The sequence below is a fragment of the Stigmatopora nigra genome, chromosome 4, assembly GCF_051989575.1.
Source record: "Stigmatopora nigra isolate UIUO_SnigA chromosome 4, RoL_Snig_1.1, whole genome shotgun sequence".
Taxonomy (NCBI): domain Eukaryota; kingdom Metazoa; phylum Chordata; class Actinopteri; order Syngnathiformes; family Syngnathidae; genus Stigmatopora; species Stigmatopora nigra.
This window is the reverse complement of record NC_135511.1, coordinates 6,502,574-6,526,380: the sequence shown is the minus strand read 5'-3', so window position 1 is coordinate 6,526,380 and position 23,807 is coordinate 6,502,574. Positions and strand designations below refer to the sequence as shown.

The following is a 23,807-nucleotide window of genomic DNA, read 5'->3' as shown; positions in this document are numbered from 1 at the left end:
TCTGCTACTGGTCAAAAGCTATTCACATTATTATATCCTGCAATTTTGGAGGGTTCTGCTGATGACGACTCAAATGGCACAAATGCTTCTTCACTTACAGTAACAGTTGATAGTACAAATTCACCTAAAACGGCAGATACTGAAGCAACAGCATATCTCGATGTTGAAATTGTAACAACGCCAAATTCACCTGTAAGTGAACAAAGCCTACATGAAATAACTGAATCACTTGCATTGCAATCAAACAATACTCCATCACCAATGTCACGACCTGTAACTAAATCAGGCGCAACCATTATAGATATTACTGAACAATTAAACTTTGTTGAAAATGGAAAGTTGACTACATTTGGGCCGGATACCGCTAGTCAAAGTTCAAGCTCTTTGGAGAACCAAGAAGCTTCTGTCTCAAAAGAACCGAGTCATATTACTTCAGCAGAGGAAGATGGATCAGGTGTCACAGTACCAAGTGTATACAATCCAGATTTGACTAATCCAACATCAAGGTCACATCAAGAAACATTCGATTTTACAGTTATTGATAGTTTTTTGACCGAGGATTATTCAACAGAGTCACTTTACATAACAAGCACACCAGCATTTACCAGTATAATAGGTACTGGAGAGACCCCTGGCAACTCCAAAGAGGTGGCAGCAACAATACCAACAGAAGTCATTCCAGACGTCCTTTCTGGATCAAACACTTCACAGGAAAATATTTTAGTAAAGTCTGTCACAACAGTTGATCCCCAACAAAACCTGACACCTTCCAGAGAATCATTAGAACAAGTGCATTCAGAGATTACTCTTACCCATCGTCCTGACACAAATTTCTCCTCTGAAGATGTATCACTAACCGATTCTACATCTACAGGTGTTTTTGATGATTTCACTAGAGAGCCTGTGTCTTCCTCAGTGGATCTAGCTACAATTGACCCAACAGATGAACAAGCTTCAACAATTGGTGAAAAAATTGTACAAACTCCACATACAGATGTCCGAGTAACCTCGTCACCAGCTGGCAGCTTTTATGAAGAAGTAAGTGAAGAGACTCCAGACTATGTGGTATCAAATCCCAATTTAGTGGAAAGCAATCCAGAAGACAATTACATTATTAAAACAACTGAAGCCACATCGCAGTCTACGAGCCAACCTCCTGGGAGTCGTTTCGTTGACAGAATAAGCAATACTGAAGGTGTTACTGTTCAAAAATCAACACCTTCTTCAAATCCTCAACCAGCTTCTGAAAGCGCTAGCAGATTAGAAAATCGCAAGAATACAGCAACACAATACAACCAAATACAAGACCAAGTGTTCACTACATCGACAACATCTAAGATCCAAAGCCATAATAAGCTATCAGTCACATTGCCTGGCACTACTCAATCATCCACTCTCTTGGTTGACAATTTAGACAATGACATAACTCCACCTCCATTGGCCACTGGAGGTGAAACACATATATCAGGGGAAATCCCAAGTTCACTCCCTGTTCTAGAACCCAGCCAGGAGAGCACAATTGTAGAAGAGGCCGTGGAAATTTCAGGTTTGTTTCTCAATTTTATGATTGTTTATCAACAAATACAATTGTTGATATATATTTTTCAATGCTCTAGGAATTGACTCATGTGCTGAAAACATTTGTCTAAATGGAGGATCTTGCATGATGAGTGGTAGCATCCCAACATGTAGCTGTGCACCTGGTTATGGCGGTGATCGCTGTGAAGCAGGTTGGAAAATGTCTATGTCCTCAGCAAAATCAGTTTTTAAATTGTTTTGTGGTTTGTTAGTAATAATGGATATATTTTCCGTTTTTTCTGTTTTTTAAAGATATTGATGAGTGTCAGTCCAACCCTTGTCGCAATGGAGGCACATGTGTTGATGGAATAGCTTGCATTCAATGTGTTTGCCTCCCGAGTTACGCTGGACGTTTTTGTGAGGAGGGTAAGTTTTTGCTGTGTAAATACATAATAACTATTCAAATGGATTGTTCCTGTTTCACTAAGTTTTTAGCAGTACTGCCAAAAGCCTCAAATGAAAAGACACTTGTATTGATCAGACTGTAAAAAATTGTATTCTATATTTGCATTTTGCTAATCTTTCTCACTGTTTCCTTGCAGATACCGAGAGTTGTGAATATGGCTGGCACAAGTTTCAGGGCCATTGCTACAAGTATTTCCCCATTCGAAAAAACTGGGATGCAGCAGAGCGAGAATGTCGCATGCAAGGAGCCCATCTTATCAGCATCCTCTCCCATGATGAGCAACAGTTTGTCAACGGTGTGTCTGAAAAGCAAAACATTTTTTTCTTTTATAAACAGTCCTTTTAAGGGTGAGAAATATAATCTTTTGTCTGTATTGGTTGATAGGTCTTGGACATGATTATCAATGGATTGGCTTAAACGACAAGATGTTTGATAGTGACTTCCGCTGGACCGATGGCAGCCCTACGGTAAGATAGATGGCATTCTCAAAGTTCTTCCCCACGCCCCCTCAACAAACATGGCAGGGCAGCAGTCTAAATATTTAGACGTCATGTCAATGACAGATGCACTCATGTAAAGAGGAACAGCCTTTATTAGAGGGCACTGTTGATTTTTCTACAAGTTCTTCACTGTTGAAAACATTACCAATGTGATGTCCACATGTGAAAGTCAAGTCTGATAATTTTTTTTATGTATAATTCATCATTACTGTATTGTCATATTTTTTTCTTATGAAAGGGTAAATAATATACATTTAAAAAACATGGTATAAGTACAGTGATTACATTTTTCTACCTGTTATCCATTAGTGACAGTATACATTAAAAGCGTCTAAGTGCTATGTACATTAGTGCTGTACAGGGTAGATGCTCTCTCGGGAACGATTATTCAGCAGACAGGGTTTAAAGATAAGGACAGACCACCTATTTAGTGCCTTTTCCAAATGAGGCCGTGTATGTGACACTTTTTGTCGGAGATGGAGGGCATAGTGTGGCAGGCGTGGACAAGTATGATCACCCTACCCCATTCCTCCCTCCCCTCTCACGGCAGGCAGCCACTTAGATGAAGAAGGGCCACCAGGCAGGCAAACAACACAGATGGACGGCACCTGTGCCCGCCTGCAGAAAGACAGAGAAATGGACATAGCAATATGGGGGGTCTGCATGGGTGGTCACACTCACTTATAGACTCACATTTGCTCAGATTTTGTGACTTGTTCACATATTTTATTTAGTATCATGCCAATATTACTGTAAAATTGATATTTCCAGTGGCCCTTATGCTACAAGCAATTATTTTTATTGAAATCTCACTGATAATGGTAATTAGTCTACCAATCAGGTCGAATATACATTTTTATTAGTTGATGTTTTATTACTCTGTACTTAAAATCTTACCCGTGAATATTTTGCTGTTAACATTTATTGCTGTAGTTGTGATATAGATGTGGATGCTTTAAAATTATAATGACAGTAGCACAGCCCAGGCACAAGACTTGTAGTAGAGTTGTCGGTTGGGGTGTGTGAGGATGTCCAGAGGGGAGTTAGCTATAGTTTTGTTTGTTTGTGTGTGTGTGTGTGTGTGTGTGTGTGTGTGTGTGTGTGTGTGTGTGTGTGTGTGTGTGTGTGTGTGTGTGTGTGTGTGTGTGTGTGTGTGTGTGTGTGTGTGTGTGTGTGTGTGTGTGTGTACACCTTTGAAAATTTTGTTTGAACCCACAGTGCGTTGAAAGACTTAAGGTCACGTCAATTGTACCCCACACCACTACAGCTGTGTGCATGTTGTTTAAATGTGCAAATGAGCGGTACATCTATGAAGGTATAGTAATTGCAATGTAAAGCTTGCAGACTGTGAGAGGAAATGAGAGATGTCATATTATTAAGAAAAGTTTTGTCAGGATTCTACACGGAATATAAAAGTCCCCTGCAGAGGCGACCTCTTGTGGCTGTTGAATAAAAGCACAATACTTTCCCGATTAATGACCACACGTTTTAAATTGCAGAATTATGAAAACTGGAGGCCCAACCAGCCCGACAGCTTCTTCTCTGCTGGAGAAGATTGCGTGGTGATGATTTGGCATGAGAACGGCCAGTGGAATGACGTTCCATGCAACTACCACCTCACCTTTACTTGCAAGAAGGGCACAGGTAAACATCACCATGACAAGTCAGAATATTTAACTCACTTTAAACTGGGATGGTTGGCTTTAAATGATCATGTTTCAGTGTCATTGATGGTGATTGACATACAATACTGTTCATTCATTCAATCCCTGCTGGTCCTCCCAGTGGAAATGTATTAGAATAGGTTAAGGTAAAGATTTCTTTGTTCACTGGACTGGAAGGGCCTCACAGAAATCAACAGGTTTATTTATTTTAAAATGTAAACAGTAATTTAATTGAAATAATTAGTAATTAAAACTTTTGGGGAGTTCTTTTCTTGGGAAATTAAACTAGTCAACACTGAACTCACCATTCTAAAAAAACTGGACTAATTGCTAGTTGAATTTGTAATATAACATCTCTCATATCATTTCATTTTCTGAACCGCTTTATCTTCATTAGGGTTGTGGGGGGTGCTGGAACCTATCCCTGCAAACTCCGCACATATGGACTTGACCTGGATTTAAACCCAGGAACTTTTTAGAAGCAATCAGGATTTTTTTTATCACCTTTAGTAACCCAATAACCTAAATTATTTTCTTTATAAGTTTCCATTCTGAGCATTTTATATTTGTTGTTTGTATTCATTAGTGATTTGCAGTCAGCCTCCTCAAGTGGAGAATGCCAGAACATTTGGGCGACAACGTGAACGCTATGAGGTCAATTCATTGGTCAGGTACCAGTGCGGCAAAGGCTACATTCAAAGGCACCCCCCAACAATTCGTTGTCGTGGCGACGGACATTGGGATGCTCCAAAAATCACCTGCATGAACCGTGAGTAGAATATAAAAGTATTCATTCAACGAAAGAAAAAGTTCTCCTGCTAAATTTCCTGTTCCTCATAACAGCATCCAATTATCAAAGAAGCTACTTAAGGAAACACCAACATAGAAATCTATACAGCATCAACAACTTCAGACAATGGCCAGATCAGACCTTCCATCTGCATTATCAGCACTACAGGGGACGAAGAGATGAACTGGAACACAAACGGAAAAGGATCTGATTGCAGGTACAATCGCTCCATGTAGTTTTAAAACGAAAACCGTGCCGAAAATATGAAGCACGCACTAACTAGGGAGTACAAACAAAAAGGACCTGCGTTCTGGATTACAGTGATGTTTTGTGAAGTGCCTTTCGAAAGAAGATGAGATTTTTCTCTTAAGAAACACTGTGTTTTAAAATTGCCTTCGTGGAGAAAAACTTGGCTACTGGAACTGCAAAAAAAGGGCACTTTTCTTATCAAAAAAGTGCAACATTGACTGTCACTTTCTGACATGACTATTGCTCAATATAGTCAATTCCATCTGAGATATTTCAAATTGCCGTAAGTGTTCCTTAATTAAACACCAAAAAAGAGTTTGTGAGTTTATAGCGCTTACCTTGTGTAGTACATGAATTCTTTATGATGACGTGCCGGATTATATTTCAGGTTGTAGTTTCATCATTTTAAATGAACACTGATTTGGAATTAATCCTTAAAGAGAAAGGCAACACCTTTATCACGGCCTTACAAGCAAAAAATAATCATTATAATTTATAAAATGAAAGAACACAGAAGGATATTTTTCAGATTTGTAACATTGGAGAAAAACTGTTTACATGTGCAAGTGTAACTGACGGCACAGTCTTTTACAGGAATGTCAGTTATGATAAGTGTTGTCTTTCCTTTAAAGTGGCGGCTGCTTTCAAAGGTACCAACTTGAACTACAATGTTAATGAATAGATTTCTGCAGGAGGATCTTTTGTTACGTTTACATTTCTCACATTGACTCATGGTAGTAGCATTTAGTATGATTGACTGTTTTTTTTTACATGTAGATTCACTGTTTTGTTATTTTAAAACAGGATTTAGTGTGGCAGCCTTATTCTCCCTTCACCAAACTATCAGGAGATAAATCTATCAAATTATCATACCCATTTGATTATGTAGCTCTTTTACAGACAGTTAAATGTTGCTCAAATTGTTTTATCCTTTTATTTGGTCTTATATGAATGTAACTGTGTATTAACCTAGTTTGACGCAGCATGGACTGCATTTATTTAAGTTGTATGGTCGGCTCTTTTCAAAATTCAATTGTCAATACATTTAGAGTATACTGTCATTTTTATAGTTTTCTTTTTGCCATTTGATAATTCTGATTGTATTAAGTAAATGTCGTATTTAAGGAGACAACATCAATGTTCTATTCATCTGCCTTACAATACGAAAATAGGCTGTGGATATATTATTTTATCAGTCCCGTGTAAAAGAGTTTTAAGTATTAAAAATCACTGAGCAACATTCAATTGGGGAAAAGCGCTTTATGACAATCATGCCGGTACGCTACTCTGACAAACTATGATAAACTGACAAACTATGCAAATCTGACAGAATATTTATTGCTCTGCGAAGCTCACGTAGTTCATGGGAATTTATAATGACTATTTATTTGTTATTTAGAGACAATAAAGTCTTTATATAGCAGAGATTTCACTTCCTAACTCCTCTGCCATCACAATAGTGACTTTTTGTCTTACACCCAACTACCCACGAGCCCAAAATATGTATCGAAAGATCCTCCTAAATAAAAATCCAATAAATATTTAATGCCCACCCGTTGTCTTATAAAATGTGTGTTGCTGAATTTATAATATGTTTACAATAAATAATGCTGTTTAAATGTATACACCACAGAACGTTGCTCTCATTTGCTACTTTTGAGCTACACTTCGGGAAAAGTTATGACTATTGTGGGTAGAATGTATTTTGTGAAATTCTCTGAAAGGCTTGAACATTTAAGCAGAGATTCATAGTTTATTGTGTATATGCTCCTTAATATCCTTACATTTTTCTACTTTATTGGCCAGCGATAATCTCACTGATGACGTTGGCAAACATGACAAAATCTTCCATTTCTCTATGCAATAATGGACAGTTGAATTGTTTTGGGAATTATTTGTGAATGTCCTCTTGAGTGTCTTAATGTGCACAAAATATACTTTTATATTTATAAAAAATGCTTGTGTCACACTGTGAATGTCTGAAATGTTGTGATTTTATTCTTTTTAAAAGGTCAACCTGTTCACACTTTGCTTTAGTTCACCAAAGAAATAAAGATAATTCATTAAAATGATGAGCACATTTATTTCATAAGTTTTGTTCCAAACCTCTTAATCCGCCAATCATCTTAAAAGCTGGATTTTGAATGAACAACATTGAGATCACAATAATGTCTAAAATTGTGCTGTGTGTGTTAGTGTGTGTTTGTCATTGTTTACCTTCAACCTGCACAAGGGACAAAAGATGGAAATTAGCCCTCGGCTACCATCTTACATATTTACATTCATTACATTAATACACATATTTCACCAATATGTACTGTCCCTTATTTAAAAAAAAAATCAAATTCAAACCAGCAGATGACGCTGTTGTTCAATCATTTGCCTTTCAAATGGGTCATCAATTTTTTTTTCAACCTGCTTCAACTTTAACATGTTGGCTGCCATTGACATCCAAATTATTATGACTGAGAGGAGAGAATGATCACCCCCCCCCCCACCCCACACACACCTCCCAAGATGGATATGACGTCATCCCCCTTAATGGCACCCAATGAGGACAATTAAGGATTGCACTGTGTGGTTGTATTCAGTCAGTACCATAGGAAATCCCCTAAAAGACCCTTGTGTATTTTCTTGTTTAAACCCTGTTCTTTTCTATGCGTCGCACCATACATTGACGTTGCATCAATAGACCTTTCACCAAGCTGGCATTTCACTGGTGCAGCAACCTAACTCTGACCCCATTCCCATGCATTAAAACAGACTGCCTTTGAGACAGACAACTGTTCCTTTTGTTAACTAGTGCGGCCTGCCAGTCTAATGCAAACTCAAATAAGCTAAAGAATAAATAAGTGCATTGAGCCATAGTTTGGTCTAGAATCCCTCTAATTTGGCACCACTTACAAATGTAAGGTTTTCCTTAAAAAAAATATGCTGACCGTGGGAAGAAAAACAACTCAAAGTGACTGATTAGAGTTTTTGCCCCTTTATTATCATCATTTCAGCCCTTTCAACATATGTGTGTGTATATATATATGTATATATATATATATATATATATATATATATATATATATATATATATATATATATATATATATATATATATATATATATATATATATATATATATATATATATATATATATATATATATATATATATATATATATATATATATATATATATATATATATATATATATATATATATATATATATATATATATATATATATATATATATATATATATATATATATATATATATATATATATATATATATATATATATATATATACTCCCACATGATCCTTGTGAGGATGAGTGGTTCAGAAAATGAATAAAAGTTAGTCAAAATTATTTTATATCACTGGACTTGTTGTTCCTGCTTTTATGTAATATTAAAAAAAATGGATATTACACAAAGTAAAATCATGTCAATTTTATGGCAGCTGATACATTTAGTGCATCTCCAACAGTTTTAATTGATTCATTCATGATACATTCATTTTACCGGCTTAAAAAAAAACATCACATGTGGTTGAAATGAAAACATTTAAGAATTGAAGCTGTAATAAAACATGTTAACTGCAGCCCAGAACATGTAGAGAAGTTTTTGGAAATGTATTGAATAGTTTAGTTATGTTTATTTAACGAAAACAGAACTGGTTTGGATTTTTCCACTTTGACATTGCAGTGCAAAATCACTATAGCGAAAAAATACGCCGCCCCTTGTCGCTGTTTATTATTATTCCTTCAAATGATTGCACATGGAATTTAGACTTCTTAACTCATTCACTGACTTTAGCGGTGATAGGCATCCAATTCATTTTGTCTGGGAGTGAGTGAATGAGCATTCATTCATCCCTTTGCAGTAAAATTAAATTGGACGTCTATAACCGTCAATGACAGCAAATTATAGGCCAATTTAACCACAGTTTCTGGATGTTATCACATCGGGATACAAAGACTAAGCACACTCTTGGGGTTGTGGTTGCAGCTCTTTGGTGGTTATTGCTTGTAATGGGTTAATCAAGGCTCAGGCCTAAAGCAGTAAAGCAGTAGACACCATAGAGCCTTTCTTGTTTGTCCGGAAATGCAACAAAACGCACCGCAGCCTCTGTCGGGCTGCAGTTCTTGCGGGGTCTGGAGATAGGGTAGCGCACGCTGCCGTCAGCCAACCAGCCGGCGTCGCAACGATCGTAGCCTTCCAGCTTCCAAGCGGCGAACATATGCCCCACCTTGGCAATTTCGGCACCGTCATCGTGGCAAGCTTGGACGGCCTCGACGAAGTTGAGCCTGTTGGGCTGAGTCAGCCAGTAGAAATCGCCTGTGTGGAGTTTGAGCACATTTACTACCTTCCAAAAATTCAAATTAGTTTCACCACATTCCTTTTATAAATGACACAAACAACTGAAAATGACAGAAATGTATTCACCGCAGCACTGAATTAAGGGCCATGTGTGGACTAAATCCTGTCCAACTGTATTACTCATGCCTTTTTTTCTTCTTTTCTGATTTCTTTCATTAAAATGGCAGTGGAAAGGAATTGTCAGGTATCATTACTTTTCTTTAACAACAACTTTTATTTTCCACTCTCCACCTTTGTAATATATATTACATATATATAGAAATATACAATATATACATATATATATATATATATATATATATATATATATATATATATATATATATATATATATATATATATATATATATATATATATATATATATATATATATATATATATATATATATATATATATATATATATATATATATATATATATATATATATATATATATATATATATATATATATATATATATATATATATATATATATATATATATATATATATATATATATATATATATATATATATATATATATATATATATATATATATATATATATATATATATATATATATATATATATATATATATATATATATATATATATATATATATATATATATATATATATATATATATACATATACATATATATATATATATATATATATATATATATATATATATATATATATATATATATATATATATATATATATATATATATATATATATATATATATATATATATATATATATATATATATATATATATATATATATATATATATATATATATAAATATATATATTAGAATTAAAGATTAAATTCATTGAATCATTGAAAACATCCCCAAAACAACAACTAAGTATCCTCACCCTTCAGTGGAGTGGCAAAGCAAAATACATCAAAGCGGCTGAGGAACTTGTCACGGCGACCGTAGCTTCTCAGGCCTGGACCCATTTCGGTACCGCCACAGGGTTCCCTGGGCTTTGTTATGGGATACTGCACAGTACCGTCATCCAGCCAGCCTGCATTACACCAGTCCAGGCCGCTCTTCCAGGCTCGGAACAGGTCTTCAAAACTGGCAACTACCGCATCCTGATCCATACAAGCCTGCACAGCCTCTTGAAAGTTAAAGCTGTAGCGACCAACAGGTGGTGAGTAGGGGAACACCACTCCTATGATAGAGATGATACCATTCAAACCGTTAAAATCACAGATGCCACTTTTATCATGGGCATTTCACAATCTTGTTTAATTGTTCGGAAAACAGAAACAGAATTTCATTTTATTAAAGCTTAACCGTGCAAATAAAAAAAAGGCTATAAGAGTGGTTGAAGTCATTTCATCGATGCCAGTAACAGTTTAACCAGTCAAATTTGAGTATCTAAAACTATAAATCTATAATTTCTGATTATTATAGACATGAAAGAACATTCAGCCTGTTGAGAAATCAGGAGTTTTGTAGATCTATTTGCTTAGTTTGTGTCTTTAAAATTGGAAAATGTCAACGTTACTGTTTGGTCAATGTGAATATTTGTTAATTCACAGCCGACAATAAGTTAGGAGCCAAAATAATTTACCATCATTCATTTCACTTTGCACCTCCAAGGAAACCTCTTGTATGGAATCTGTCATTCCATTGATGATCTCACAACGGTACGTCCCTGAATCATCCATGGAAAGGTCAGTCATCACCAAGGAAGCATCATCGCTATCCTGTTCCTGCAGATAGACGCGATCCTCGAAGCTCCCGTAGGTTTTCTTGTGGAAGCCCATGGATAGCAGCACATCCTCATTAAGAGCCTCGTCCTCGGCAATCTTGGTCCATTTGACACGGATGCCAACGTTAAAGAAACTGGAGATGTGTTGTGGGAGACGGCACGGCAAAGTAACATTGCCTCCCAAATCGGCGGTCATCTTAACTACAAAAAAAAAGCACAGAATGTTTATCATGAATGTATTGTCAGAAACTAGTTCTGAGTTTCTTTAGAAGACTATTTTGTCTTCCACAATTAATCGACAAATTGATTGTTAACCTTGTTTAGAGAAATAATTAGCCTAACTATTTTCCAAATACTCTCTATATTATATAATATAATCTATATATATATATATATATATATATATATTTTTTTTTTTTTTTTTAAAGAAGTAATTGGATAATAGTCCTTAATTCATATATTTTTTGTTGCTTTTTTTTAATTAAAAATGGGGAAAAGTGTCAACAATTTCTTTGTATTTATTTGATTTAAATTTAAAATAACAGAAAAGCATATTGCTTTTACTCTTTTTAAATCAAATATTTTTACTGTATTCGGGATTGTTCTTACATTTTTAAAAAGAGCAAATAAGCAGTAAATATTCTCTCGCTTCTGTAGCGACACCCATGGAGTCAATTCACAATGATTATGTTTGTGGGGCAAACAAATGTGGCAAGCCGGATCCAGTCACCAGTGTCTCAGCTGTGGCTTTTTCAATAAATCTGGCCATGTGTGTCACACAGTAAACACTACCAAAAAGCAAAAACATTTCGGTCTTGTAAGAAAGTCTGATGACAAACACAATTAATTGTGCTCTTCCTGTGCTGAAAGCTGCACCACTTCCATATGATAGCTAATTTATCTTGTAACATGTGTTCCCACAGCCTCTGAAATTACCATTTTTTGACTTCACAGGGGTATGTGTAGCAGCAAAGCAGGAATGATCCCCTCTAAGCAGTAATGGACCCCAGATGGACAGATGTACATAACCCCTTGACCTCTGCCTCCACAGGTAACAGCAGTTGAATCCGTAGTAATTAGAGTGAGTGAGCTAGTGTGTCTTAGATTTCTTATGACACCGGTTGAATGGAAAAACCAAATTTGTGCTTTTCTTTGAATATTCACAATCTATTTTCTCAGTATACCATATAAGAACTAACTAGCGCCACTGGTATGCTGTTATACTGGTATGTACCCATTCATAGATAATATAAAATTAATGGTCAAAGTTACTTGAGTCCACTGCTTCATTGGGAAACACATATGTTTGAACTCCTCCTCTTGGGAAAGGACCTCATCCTTGACTCAGAGAGGAGGGATACCACCTTTTTTTCCCGATTTTTTTTCGGATTTGGAGATGCTGATTACCATCCTGAACGATTCATACACAGTTGCAAATCGCTCCAGTAAGAGTTGAAGATCGGCTTGATGAAGCCAATAGAACTACATTATGCGCAAAGAGCAGAGATGCAATGCAGAGTCTACCAAAACGGACTCCCTCAACGCCTTGGATGTGTCTATCTATTGGTATTGGTGACAAAGGTCAGTCTTGGTGGAGTTCAACCCTGACTGGAAATTGATCCGATTTATTGCCGGCTACGAGGACATAACGTTCACAACATTCCCACAGGTGCGTTAACCAAGACAACGTCACAGCATCCAGAGCCTTTTGGAAAATCCTTCTTGTTTACTACAACCCGGAACATTGGAGAATCCAGCTCAGAGTTCCCATGTTTAGCTTTCGCATGGGGAGACATTTTGGTGGATTTGAGGATGTCTTCAAATTAATCACCCCACCAACTCACAACATCCTGAAACAAGTTCAGCAGCAACCCATTCTAGCAATACAGTTTTAGTGCGGGACTGTTTTCCTCTCTTGAGATACCGGATGATGAACCAAAATTTCTTTGAAGCTGCCCAGGAGTAATTCTCCATTGCATCACTGAGTTTTTGCCTCAGAGACCACCAGAGCTGCGTGCCACCACGAGGTTCCTGTGTGTGAGAATAACTACTTCTGTTTAATGGCATCCCTTTGGAACATAGTCCATCTGGACTAAATTTACCCTGCCTCTCATGGGCAAAGCTGTGCCAGAGTTGGGAGTTGAAACTTCATCTAACGGGGCACTGTGCCAGGCATTCCCATCAGACCCTCACAAAAGGTTTAGGACTACCAGGCTGGGGGGGCATCTACTCCCATCAGTGGACCTAACTCTTAGCGAGTGGCTGGTGCATTGGCTTCACTAATTTAGCATATATATTTAAAGAACAATTCATCCAAAAATAAAAGCCTAGCACTAAAAACACTCACACAGCTCAGCATCTATCTTTCTATATTTCAAATATAAACACATGAGAGGAATCCCTATATAAATAGAGCTGCTAACAAGTAGCAACCAGGGGGCTGAACTATTTAATTTCGAAAATGTCTATTTTCGGTCATATAATGTCACATTTTTGGTCATTGTCCTCTAATAATGCAGTTTAAAATAGAAAAAAATACTCTGGATCAGTTTCCAAAGTAATTCGGTCCTTAATTCTCACCACATGGGAGACACACCTATATTTATATATTTTTTCTCCAGAGAATATTTGGAACCACTGGTAGGCTTGAACCCATTTGGATAATCTGCCTCAATGCACATTAACACTTAGAAAGATTGCCAATGGAAAGGCAGCCAAAAGAGCCCAGTGTTTATTCTAACCACCCAGTAGACATTTCTGAAATATGAGAGGCTGTCACATCATTAATACTGAGCTGTCATAAACCTAAACCGGCTCAAATCAAGCCAAAACATATTCCACAAAATTCACATGTAAGTTGAGTTGCAAACTGCATGCCAAGTATCACAAGAGTTAAAGGAAATAACTCTCTCAAGGCCAATTACAAGCATCTTTGAGGTTTTTTTCCTCCATGTTGCCAAGAGTGATTCAAGGCTTAACCAGGCCTCATAAATTCTCCACGTGAGTACTTGTTCATGAGGTGTGCTTCAAAACTGAGCGATTGAGATTGACGAAACAGCCATTGAAAATTCCTGGCACGGATGACAGTGACGTCAAGATTGGCTCTCCAGATGGGACTGTTCTTCAAACCTTATGGACTGAGTATCTGGAAATTTCATTTTCATTTTTCAATTGTTCTTGTTTCAGCACTGTACAAAAGAATAGACTTCTAATACATTTTAACCAGAAGGTCCTGGAAATAAATATTCCCAACTAGCGGGGCGGGGACAGGTAATGGTCCGTGAGCCACCTGGTACCGGTCCATCAGAGAAATAAATACTAACATTTTCAATCCGCCCCTCCTTTCTTCGTGTGAAGTAATTAAAAAGCCCAGCTGGTATAAAAACTGCACGCAAAAACCTACTCACTATGGTTGCAAACTACACGATAAGTGGTCTCAACACATACTTACCTTTTATGTTGGATTGAACTCATAATTCATTATTACATAGTGTCAGTAAATACTACTTCATCAGTGTCTGACCTTGTAAACCAAAGAATACGTCAAGCCTGGCTTGGATGGATGCCATTTCCAAGTAAGCCCCTTCGTCATTACAGCCCTGGTAACCAATGAGCAGCAGCCACAGCGGGAACCACACTTTATTGACTATTACCTCAGAGGGAGAGGCACGGTCATTTGCTATTCAGTATGGGGCGCTGTACGTTTGCGTTGTGCGTCTTTAATCTTAACTGTGGTCTTGTCAGGATGGCCGTTAGCATGGCGTATTGCCAGAATGCTCTGGGTGAAGGATTGAATCGCTAAGTGGAGGACAGGCAATACTTTTCGAGCATGCAAAATAAAAAATACACTGTTCAGAGGGTTGATAAAATACGGTAGTGTATTGCATTGCCATATTTCTTCTCAGTTCTTTAATCAAATGAAGTCTTTTATAGTCTAAAAAGTGGTTGAAAGTCCGGTTCTCGAGAGCCCCTATCCAGTCTGTTTTCCATAAAGCATCATCAGCAAACTGTCCAGAAGCTTCATACCGATCCTGACTATTTGATTCAGGTGTGTTGGTGGAGGTAGAACTGGAAAATACACTGGATAGGGGCTCTCGAGGACCTGACTTGGCATATCCTGCACCTAACCTTAAACCTTACGCTAAACCTGACCCTAATCCTAATCCTAAACCTCATTACGTTTAGGGTTATGCTTAGGGTGAGGTTTTTTAAGATGTAGTTATCCAAAAAATGTTACATGAACAGGTGCTTTTTGGGCCGTTGTTTTCTCTTTCATTGTGCATTTTTTTGGCTAGTGCAACTTACACTCAGGTCCGACTTGTGGTCTGAAAAATATGTTAAATATATGTCACTAAGAGCTATAAGAGATTGTTAATTTGTTGTTAATGTGAACTCAGCTGTGCAAATACTATCACATGGCCCAGTCAGTAAGTCACACAAACGCTTGAATGGTCTTTGTGGGAACCCTTCCAACGACTGGAAAAAAAAAACATTCAGCTTTCCCCAGAATCTCATACACAGCCTGCTCGGAATACTGTAAAGTGGGCTGCCTCTTCTGTCTGAGTCAGCATGTGAGGATAACATGGAATAGGTTTAAATCAAATCTGCTACAGCAATTACTGGTACATTTCGAAATACACACTACGTTAATAAGTAAAGTTTGTTGAATTTCACTTTTGATTGAAGTATTTTCATTAGGAATGGAATTTTAAGGTCGGCAAACATAGAGGCCAGATGCCTGTTTAACAAAATGAATTATTAAGTAAACAAAAGATTAACTGATTCTATATATGAAATTTATAACAAGTCCTATCCTAGAGAATGGTACCAAGTAATACTGTGCTTCTTTCAATCTGATTTGTAGAGCACTGGCAGGTGCAGTAAGCGGGAATTATGCCCAACTTGCTCTACAATGTAGTCCTCCACTGGCAGAAAGTCAATGAGTCAATGTTTGTGTGACATCCACTGATGCTGTGTGGAAGCACTTTGCTAATTCCTACCCAAGATAGTCTCTAAAATATTTTTTAAAAGAAAAAAGGCATCATTTTTAATAGGATGAAAAATGGAATCTTACCTGAATATGACATGCCTGCCGGTTGGCTGTAGGCAATGCCAGCAAGGGTCAAGGAGAATATAGTGATACACAGCAGACTCGTCATAATGGCTTTTTTTCAGTGGTAAAATAAATGTTAAAAATGATGAGAAAGGGATAATAACTATTAAAGTCTCTTTCTTTTAAAAAAAATAAATAACAGAGCCTCTATCTTCCAGTGCAGCACACGCCTTTGATGCTACTGCAAAGTTGGGCTCCACACAGGCCCCCTTTAAGTGGCTTTTATTGAAACCTTGTACGGTCATGACCACTCCCCTCACCATCAGCCCATCAGCATGCACAGCTCTATTGGGGCTCCTCTTTGGCATTTTCTCAGGAACCCCCTCCTCCATCTAGGCTGAATGGGAGACTTGGCTCAGCTTCTTCTCAACACGTAGACAACGTGTGTAATTACCGGTGTGTGGATTTTTGTGGGATTCCCAGTGATTCAGCTTTTGTTTAAAAAAAAACTAAAAGTCTCACGGTGATTTAACACACTTCAGAGTAGAGGTGTCAAAATCATCTTTGACATTGTTACGGTTTCCTTGGGAGGTTGAATACATGACTAATCAACAACAAATCAATAATCAAATGAATCGAAAACTGTTCTGATGGTCAATTTTACATTGAGCCAGTGAGAACTTAATACTCTGAATCCTCTATTTTGAGCCATTTAATAGCAATTATAGACTTTTTTATATCAAACTTCACATGTATATTTTGTCCATTGCTTTTTTAACACAGAAAAACATGTTTGCAATGTTTTTTTTTTTCAAAGGAGAAAAATAAATTGATTTATAATTAACAATAAATATTCACTTTATATAATTTATTTGTTAATTAATAAAACATAAAAGAGGAAAAGTGAGGAGTCACGGGGTATTCTGAGTACTTTTGTTATATTCTATACTTTTTTTTTTTAATTTTCTGAAACACTTTTTCTTCACTAGGGTCGCAGGGGATGCTGGAGCCTATCTCAGCTGAGACACCCCAAATTGATGGCCAGCCAATCGTAGGGCACAATGAGACAATCAGCCATTCATGCTTACTCTCATACCTTGGGACAATTTAAAACGTCCAATCAGCTTACCATGGATATCTTTGGAATGTGGGCGGTAACCGGAGTACCCGGAGAAAACCCACGCAGGCCCGGGGAGAACATGCAAGCTCCACACAGATGGACCGATCCTGATTTGAACCCAGGACCCCCACTGAGAGGCCGACATGCTAACCACTCAGCCGCTGAGCCGTCCTTATTCAGTTATTTAGTTAAGATTATTTTATGGTACTTTCAATTTCATCTTACCACAATGTTTCCTCACACAAAATGCTGCATGCATGAATTAGTAGAGAAATATTGCAGCTTATGCTGCTCTGAACAAGACCATTTGAGCTGGACTCAAAGGACCATACAAGTCATTAGAAGCAAGTCACTTGAGTTATCAAAGCTCTGATAAGATAATTGTTTTCTGTCGCCATTCCTTGCTTTTGTCTGCCTGTCAGTCCACTAAGATGACAGCAAGGCAGGCATCCATTGTTCCTTATATTCCCCAGTTTTCGATTCCACCAAATCTCTGAAGGACTAAGGGAAAGTTGGATAAGACACAAACTTTTATGGTTTCAATGTGAATATTACTACTACTTTATATGTGGGCTTAAATCACTGATGTGAATCAACACCACCCCCACCCTCTCTCCTTTGTGGTTGTTTCACCATTTACTGCGACAATAATTCCAAGTTGCATCAGCTCTTTTAGTTTTGGCTTTTACAAATAGGAATCAAGGTGTTTATAGCAAATAAAAATGAACAAAATGTAACATTTACTTTTTCTGACCTGAAATAAATTGTATTTCAAAGTGACCAATTTGAAAAGCACTGAATGCATTTTATTAAATGTGCTGTTTTAGAGCGTTATTTTATTCTTTTTCAAGACCACAAATATAACCCGAATTTTTTTTTTTTAAAAATCTAACTAACATAAAAATGAATAAAAACTCAACTAAAACATTCATTTTCTGTACCACTTATCTTCACAAGGGTTATGGAAGGGTTTGTAGGAGCCTATCTTGTCTACGAGGAGTAGGCGGGCGACACCCACTTATTCCTACGGACAATTTGCAGTGTTTAATCAGCCTAGTATGCATGTTTTGGGATGTGGGAGGAAACCCAAAGTACCTAGAGAAAACCCACGCAGGCACAGAGAGAAAACATGGGAACTCAACACAGAAAAGTCAAAGCTCACCAGGGATTGAACCATTGATCACAGAACTGTGGTGCATACATGCTAACCATCCCTCGACCATGTCACCATGCTAAAGTCAGTCAGTGGTATATTTTCCAAACAGCTTACAATTTTTTTGCTATAAAAAAAAAAAATTCCACCTTCCACGGTTTGTTTTTGGTTACAAGAAAATGCCAGAATAATATTCCCATTGTTTGCTTTGGGGATGGAAAAGTTGCAATTCAGGCAAAAATGATCGGGGACAATTACTTACAACTAAAACACATGAGGCATAAAGTTTGCTGCTCCGTGCTAGAAATCATTCAACATACTTATGACAGGGAGAAAATTTATGTCTGCCTTGACGCAATAATGAGCCAACAGCAGGACGTCCTGTTCTGGATGTATTCTCTTATTGTCTTTCCCAAATTTAGTTCTCACTGCTGAGGAAATGACATATTATATAATATAACAGCTACCTTATTTGAACTCTGATAGAAACACGATTATAAAAATGCATTTTATGCATACGCAAACTTTCTTAAGTGTAATTTAGAACTCATTGTCTGGCATTGACTACGAAAGACAATCCATCCAATTCATTTGAACTAGTAGGAGCTGATAGCGCCGTCAGCCCTCCTAGTACAAATGGATTGGACATCTTTCACCATCAATGGCAACCGCAGAGTTAAAAATGTGAATGGTTAATAAACTAACAAAAATTAAACAACAAAAACTAGCAGTGTATCAACCAATTCAAGGTTTTCCCTGCCTGCTGCCCAAATTTGGCTGGGATAGGCTCCAGTACCCTCCGCGATCCATGGGAGAATAAGCAGTATGAAAACAAGAATGAATAAAAAAGTGTAGTATCGATACCAATATCAGAAGGTCCCCCAATAATGCTGCAAAACACTGGCATCGGTATTGATAAGCACCAAAAAATAAGAGAAATAGAAGAAGAAAAGAAGACTTCTGTCGCCATCTAGGCTTGGGTACTAAAATGCAGGACTGTTTTTGATTGAACGAGTCGTAACAAGACCAAATAAAAACAAATATTTCAGGTCTTTTGTATTTTACTATATTATCTACATGTTTGTTTGTTTGTTGTTATTTTGGCATTACGTGGTGCGAGTGTTAACTCTCATTATACTTGTATAATGACAATAAAAGCATTCAATTTAATCCAATTAACTATTTTCATCTTGAAGAAAAGTGATAGTGGTTCTAGTTGATATTTCAGGCAAGGTGGGACAAAAATCTGAGGCAATAACTATCTTCTTAAGGTAAGAAATGTGTTGTCAATCGCAAAAAACAAGGCTATTTAGATTATTTTTCAATTTTTTTTCTCCATAAAATGGTATTGGGACAGTATTGCATTGCTCTGTATCTGAATCGATATTGGGTGCAAAAAAATATGTCAAATAGTCATTTTGGAGGGAAAACGGAAAGATAAGATAGACAATCTGCAAAATCGACAAACAATACTAACATTGTTTTAAAAAAACAAACGTTTTTGGACATTCATGAGTTTGTCTACACACTTGACAGGACAGAATGTACTAGACTCTTTTGATGTATATCGTCTGTCTAGAATTTTGGAGCTCCACCCAAAATGTCTTTCAGTGGTCCTTTGCACCAGGGCCAATTCTCAGAGACATGAATGCATTCACAGCTGGCTCTCTGGCAGTGGAGCTTCCAGCTCTTTGCTGGCTTGTAAAGTGCCTGCTAACAACTAGCAGCTCTCTCTCTCTCTCTCTGTCCTGGCCTTCCGAGCATCGGGGAACAGGGACAAGCGAGTCCTGCGGGAGTCTCTTACGTAAAGTTTCAAGAGTGAAGGTGAAAGCGGCACTGAGCTGAGTTATGATGGACTTGCCAGATTTATAACAGCCAAGCACGTGTTTCTCATTATTTTCATCAAGACGAATTGGGGGGAGTGCATTGTTTGCTGCTAACAAGGTGGAGAAACTACGTGAGAGAGCAGTGACCAAAAGGCTTATGTGGAATAAGAGAGTACTAAATATGCTGACTGGAGGCAAACTTGAGAAGGCCAGCGTTGTCTTCTCACAGCAGGCGGGCCTTTTGCTACATGTTAGAAGAACTGGGAGGAACAGAAAATATGGATTTTGTTACGGTATTTGATGACTCATTTCAGTTTAAGTTCTTTGGGTCGTTCTCAGTCATTATTGTTGGATCAATATCACACGATAGGCCTACTATGCATCACTTTTCTATATCGATTATCCTTATGAACTCATTGGCTGCCATTGACAGCAATTGATGTCCAATACATTTAAAATGGGTGGTCTTAAAACCAATGAATTCATTCAAATGAGTGGTATTGAGAGTCATAAGACGGCATTTTTTAAGTATGTTTTAAATGCCAAATTATTTAATCATTAATGTAGTGAAATAAATGAAACTGTGGAAGACGAAAAATAAGTTTACATTAAAAGTTAGACTTAGCAAACCAGCCCATATGACACAAACATTGATGTCCACAAAAAATGAAAAGTACAGCACAGTGAACTTTAAACTAATAATACATTGTAGGGGAACAGTTCAAGTTCACAATAATCTTGTTCCATTCCATTTCTCTTTTTTGTTTTTTTGTCTCCAATAAGTCAGTGAAGCACTTTTATGTGAGTGCTGCCACTCACTCTCAATTTATAATTTGTGAAAGCATTAGTGTTTTCTCTCTCTATTTCGACATACCCAACCCAAGAAGAGGAAACCTTTCCATTCTCCACCTTCAGTCTCTGACAACATATGGTACGTATATATTTTTTCTACCTTACTACTGGCTTGGGAGTGGGCTGACCTATTTGATTCCAACAGCTGTATTTAAACTATACGTACATCTATATTGACTAATGTTTCCTCATTTTTGTTTGGGTAATATGCACGTTGTTTTTGTTATATGTATAAACTACTTTTTAGGATTAATCATTTGGTAGAATTTCTTTACTTAAAAGTAAAAACAACTGGCAGTTGTAATGTGCTTTAAGTCAAGTACGGACACCGTCTGTTTGCAATCAGCAAAACTGTGTTAAGAGCCCACTTTGTTTTCAATTCAAACTTGTTCTTCGTAACCTCACGCAACAAAGCGTCATTCATCAAATGTGATAATTTTGTTTGGTTTGTTTCCATTAAACTGTGAACATTTCATCAGAGTTTTTGACATGTCTTTGTTCATAAGTTCAAATGAATGACCCAACCCATGTTTTTGGCTGCTTCTCCACTCCAAACTTTAAACTTTACTTTTAATACAAAACTTTAATCAGTCCTGAATAAAAAGCACATGCGCTGAAATTCTGAATGTGATAATGACCAGTTTTTCATGAAATCAGAAAAAAATCCACCAAAAATCTTTCGTCACAGTCTACAGCTCAAGATCTTAAGATGATGATGTTTAATACTGAAAGGCATTTTAATATTGAAGAGCTGCTCTTTCCCACACCACTTTTGTTTCCTATCATGTTGTCACAGTACTAACATTTTCTATTCAATATCAATATGTACTCTAAAAAGTATTTGATAGTCATTACCATTTTCGCCATTACAAAAAAAATGAATCATCTATTGTCCATTCGTGATCAATATTTTTGTCAAAATAAAAAACCCTCAAAATGACCCAAAATCAACAGAAAGTGAACCCAAATCAACCAGTGTTAATAATAACATTGAAAAATAAATAAATGGATAAATAATCAATACAAAATATACTATTCCCTTGGAATAATTATCAAGTTTAGTTAAAAAAAAAACCTGTGGTAGAAGAAAAATACTACTTTTGCAAAAAAAATTCTAAACAATACTTCTGCAGTAAAATTTCTAACCAATACTTCTGCAATCAGATGCTAACCATGCAAAAGATTTAGACATTAATTCTGCAATACCTTGTGACACTTGACAACACCATTGTAATTGTGATTTAATGTAACTCTAAAATAGAGGACTATTTAAGTATGCAATAAACAGTGATAATTACTTCACAGCCATAAAATATGATGACTGAAAAAAAAAGTAGGACATTTTATTTTGGAATTAAACAAATTGCTGTTAACTTCAACATTACTTTAAGTGAAACCTGTAGGTCTAACAAGCAAATCTTGTTATTGAATGGTTAAAACTTAAAAGTGTCTGCTGTAAACAACATACCCCACGTCACAGATCATTTTCACAAGACAAATATAACTCATTGTTGTTAGTGAAAACTAAAACAAAACAAAATAAAAAGATAATCTTACTAACATGGAATGAAGAATTGTGGAACTGTGTGAAATTTTAGATTGTTGCTTTCATACATTCAAATTATTCTTACCATAACAACCAAAGCAACATTTACCTAACACCATACATGTTATAATTCTTGCCTAAACCACTCTCTCCGCTGTCTCACCGGAAAATGCTACTCATGTTCTTCTCAGAAACGCCTACATTTATCATCTACGTGGAGAAAACCAGCTATTTGTGGTATATCAGATTAACGACCTGAACATGTTCCATTAAAAAATCTCCATGTGTGACTCAGTGTTGTGGCAACTCCATTCGCTCACCTCAATTGCAGGTCCGATGAATCAACATCCGGTAATATATCACATTTGTGTTTTGGCATGACTCAGAATTTCCGGTAGTGTTTTGATTCATGAATTAAGATGTAGTTTCATTCCATCTGCTAGTTGGTAAAACAGACATTTTATATTTGGTTGCATCTGTTGTTTGTTTATGTTCAAGATAACTCAAGAACAAATTAAGGGGTCATTATTAAACTTGCTGATATGTTTGCAGTATGAAACAAATAAGACAATTGCATTTCGGGTTAATTAGGTCAAAGGTAACAGACCCATGCAAATCCTGATTTCTAGGCAGGGGTCTACTTTCTCATCATTTTTTATTTGGCCAGATCAACTTTCTATTGGGCGGTCCGGCGAACTGATTGGGTAATGTGTCTTACTCACAGTTCTGGGATCTTGGGTTCGATCCCAGGTCGATCCTCCTTTGTGGAGATTGCATGTTCTCTCTGGGTGTGCGTGGGTTTTCTCCAGGTACTCCCAGCTTCCAAAAATATGCAGGTAGAACACTATAAATTGCCCCTAGGTATGATTTGCTGGCCACCAATTCAAGGTGACCCCTGCCGGATACCCAAAGGCTCTGGCACACCCTGCGACCCTTATGAGGATAAGCGATACAGATAATTATTGAATTAATAGATTT

General features: G+C 36.8%; 2 protein-coding genes across 2 annotated transcripts in view; one reads left to right on the top strand and one right to left on the bottom strand.

Annotated features, from left to right (window-relative positions):
- LOC144195037 (brevican core protein-like) overlaps positions 1-7,224 on the top strand; it is a 31,104-nt gene extending 23,880 nt beyond the window's left edge. The window contains exons 7-13 of the mRNA XM_077714370.1: positions 1,617-1,730; positions 1,831-1,944; positions 2,121-2,279; positions 2,369-2,451; positions 3,984-4,128; positions 4,735-4,917; positions 4,992-7,224. Of these exons, the coding sequence (XP_077570496.1) occupies positions 1,617-1,730; positions 1,831-1,944; positions 2,121-2,279; positions 2,369-2,451; positions 3,984-4,128; positions 4,735-4,917; positions 4,992-5,149 (956 nt within the window). The 3' untranslated portion in view covers positions 5,150-7,224. The remainder of the gene's footprint in view (positions 1-1,616; positions 1,731-1,830; positions 1,945-2,120; positions 2,280-2,368; positions 2,452-3,983; positions 4,129-4,734; positions 4,918-4,991) is intronic.
- A 1,392-nt stretch (positions 7,225-8,616) lies between these two features.
- Positions 8,617-16,577, bottom strand: hapln1a (hyaluronan and proteoglycan link protein 1a). Its single transcript, XM_077714967.1, has 4 exons — positions 16,354-16,577; positions 11,139-11,480; positions 10,431-10,733; positions 8,617-9,519 (listed from the first exon to the last, which is right to left on the bottom strand). The coding sequence occupies exons 1-4, from the start codon at positions 16,436-16,438 to the stop codon at positions 9,218-9,220; spliced, it is 1,032 nt and encodes a 343-aa protein (XP_077571093.1). The 5' UTR covers positions 16,439-16,577; the 3' UTR covers positions 8,617-9,217.
- Positions 16,578-23,807: the final 7,230 nt, after the last annotated feature.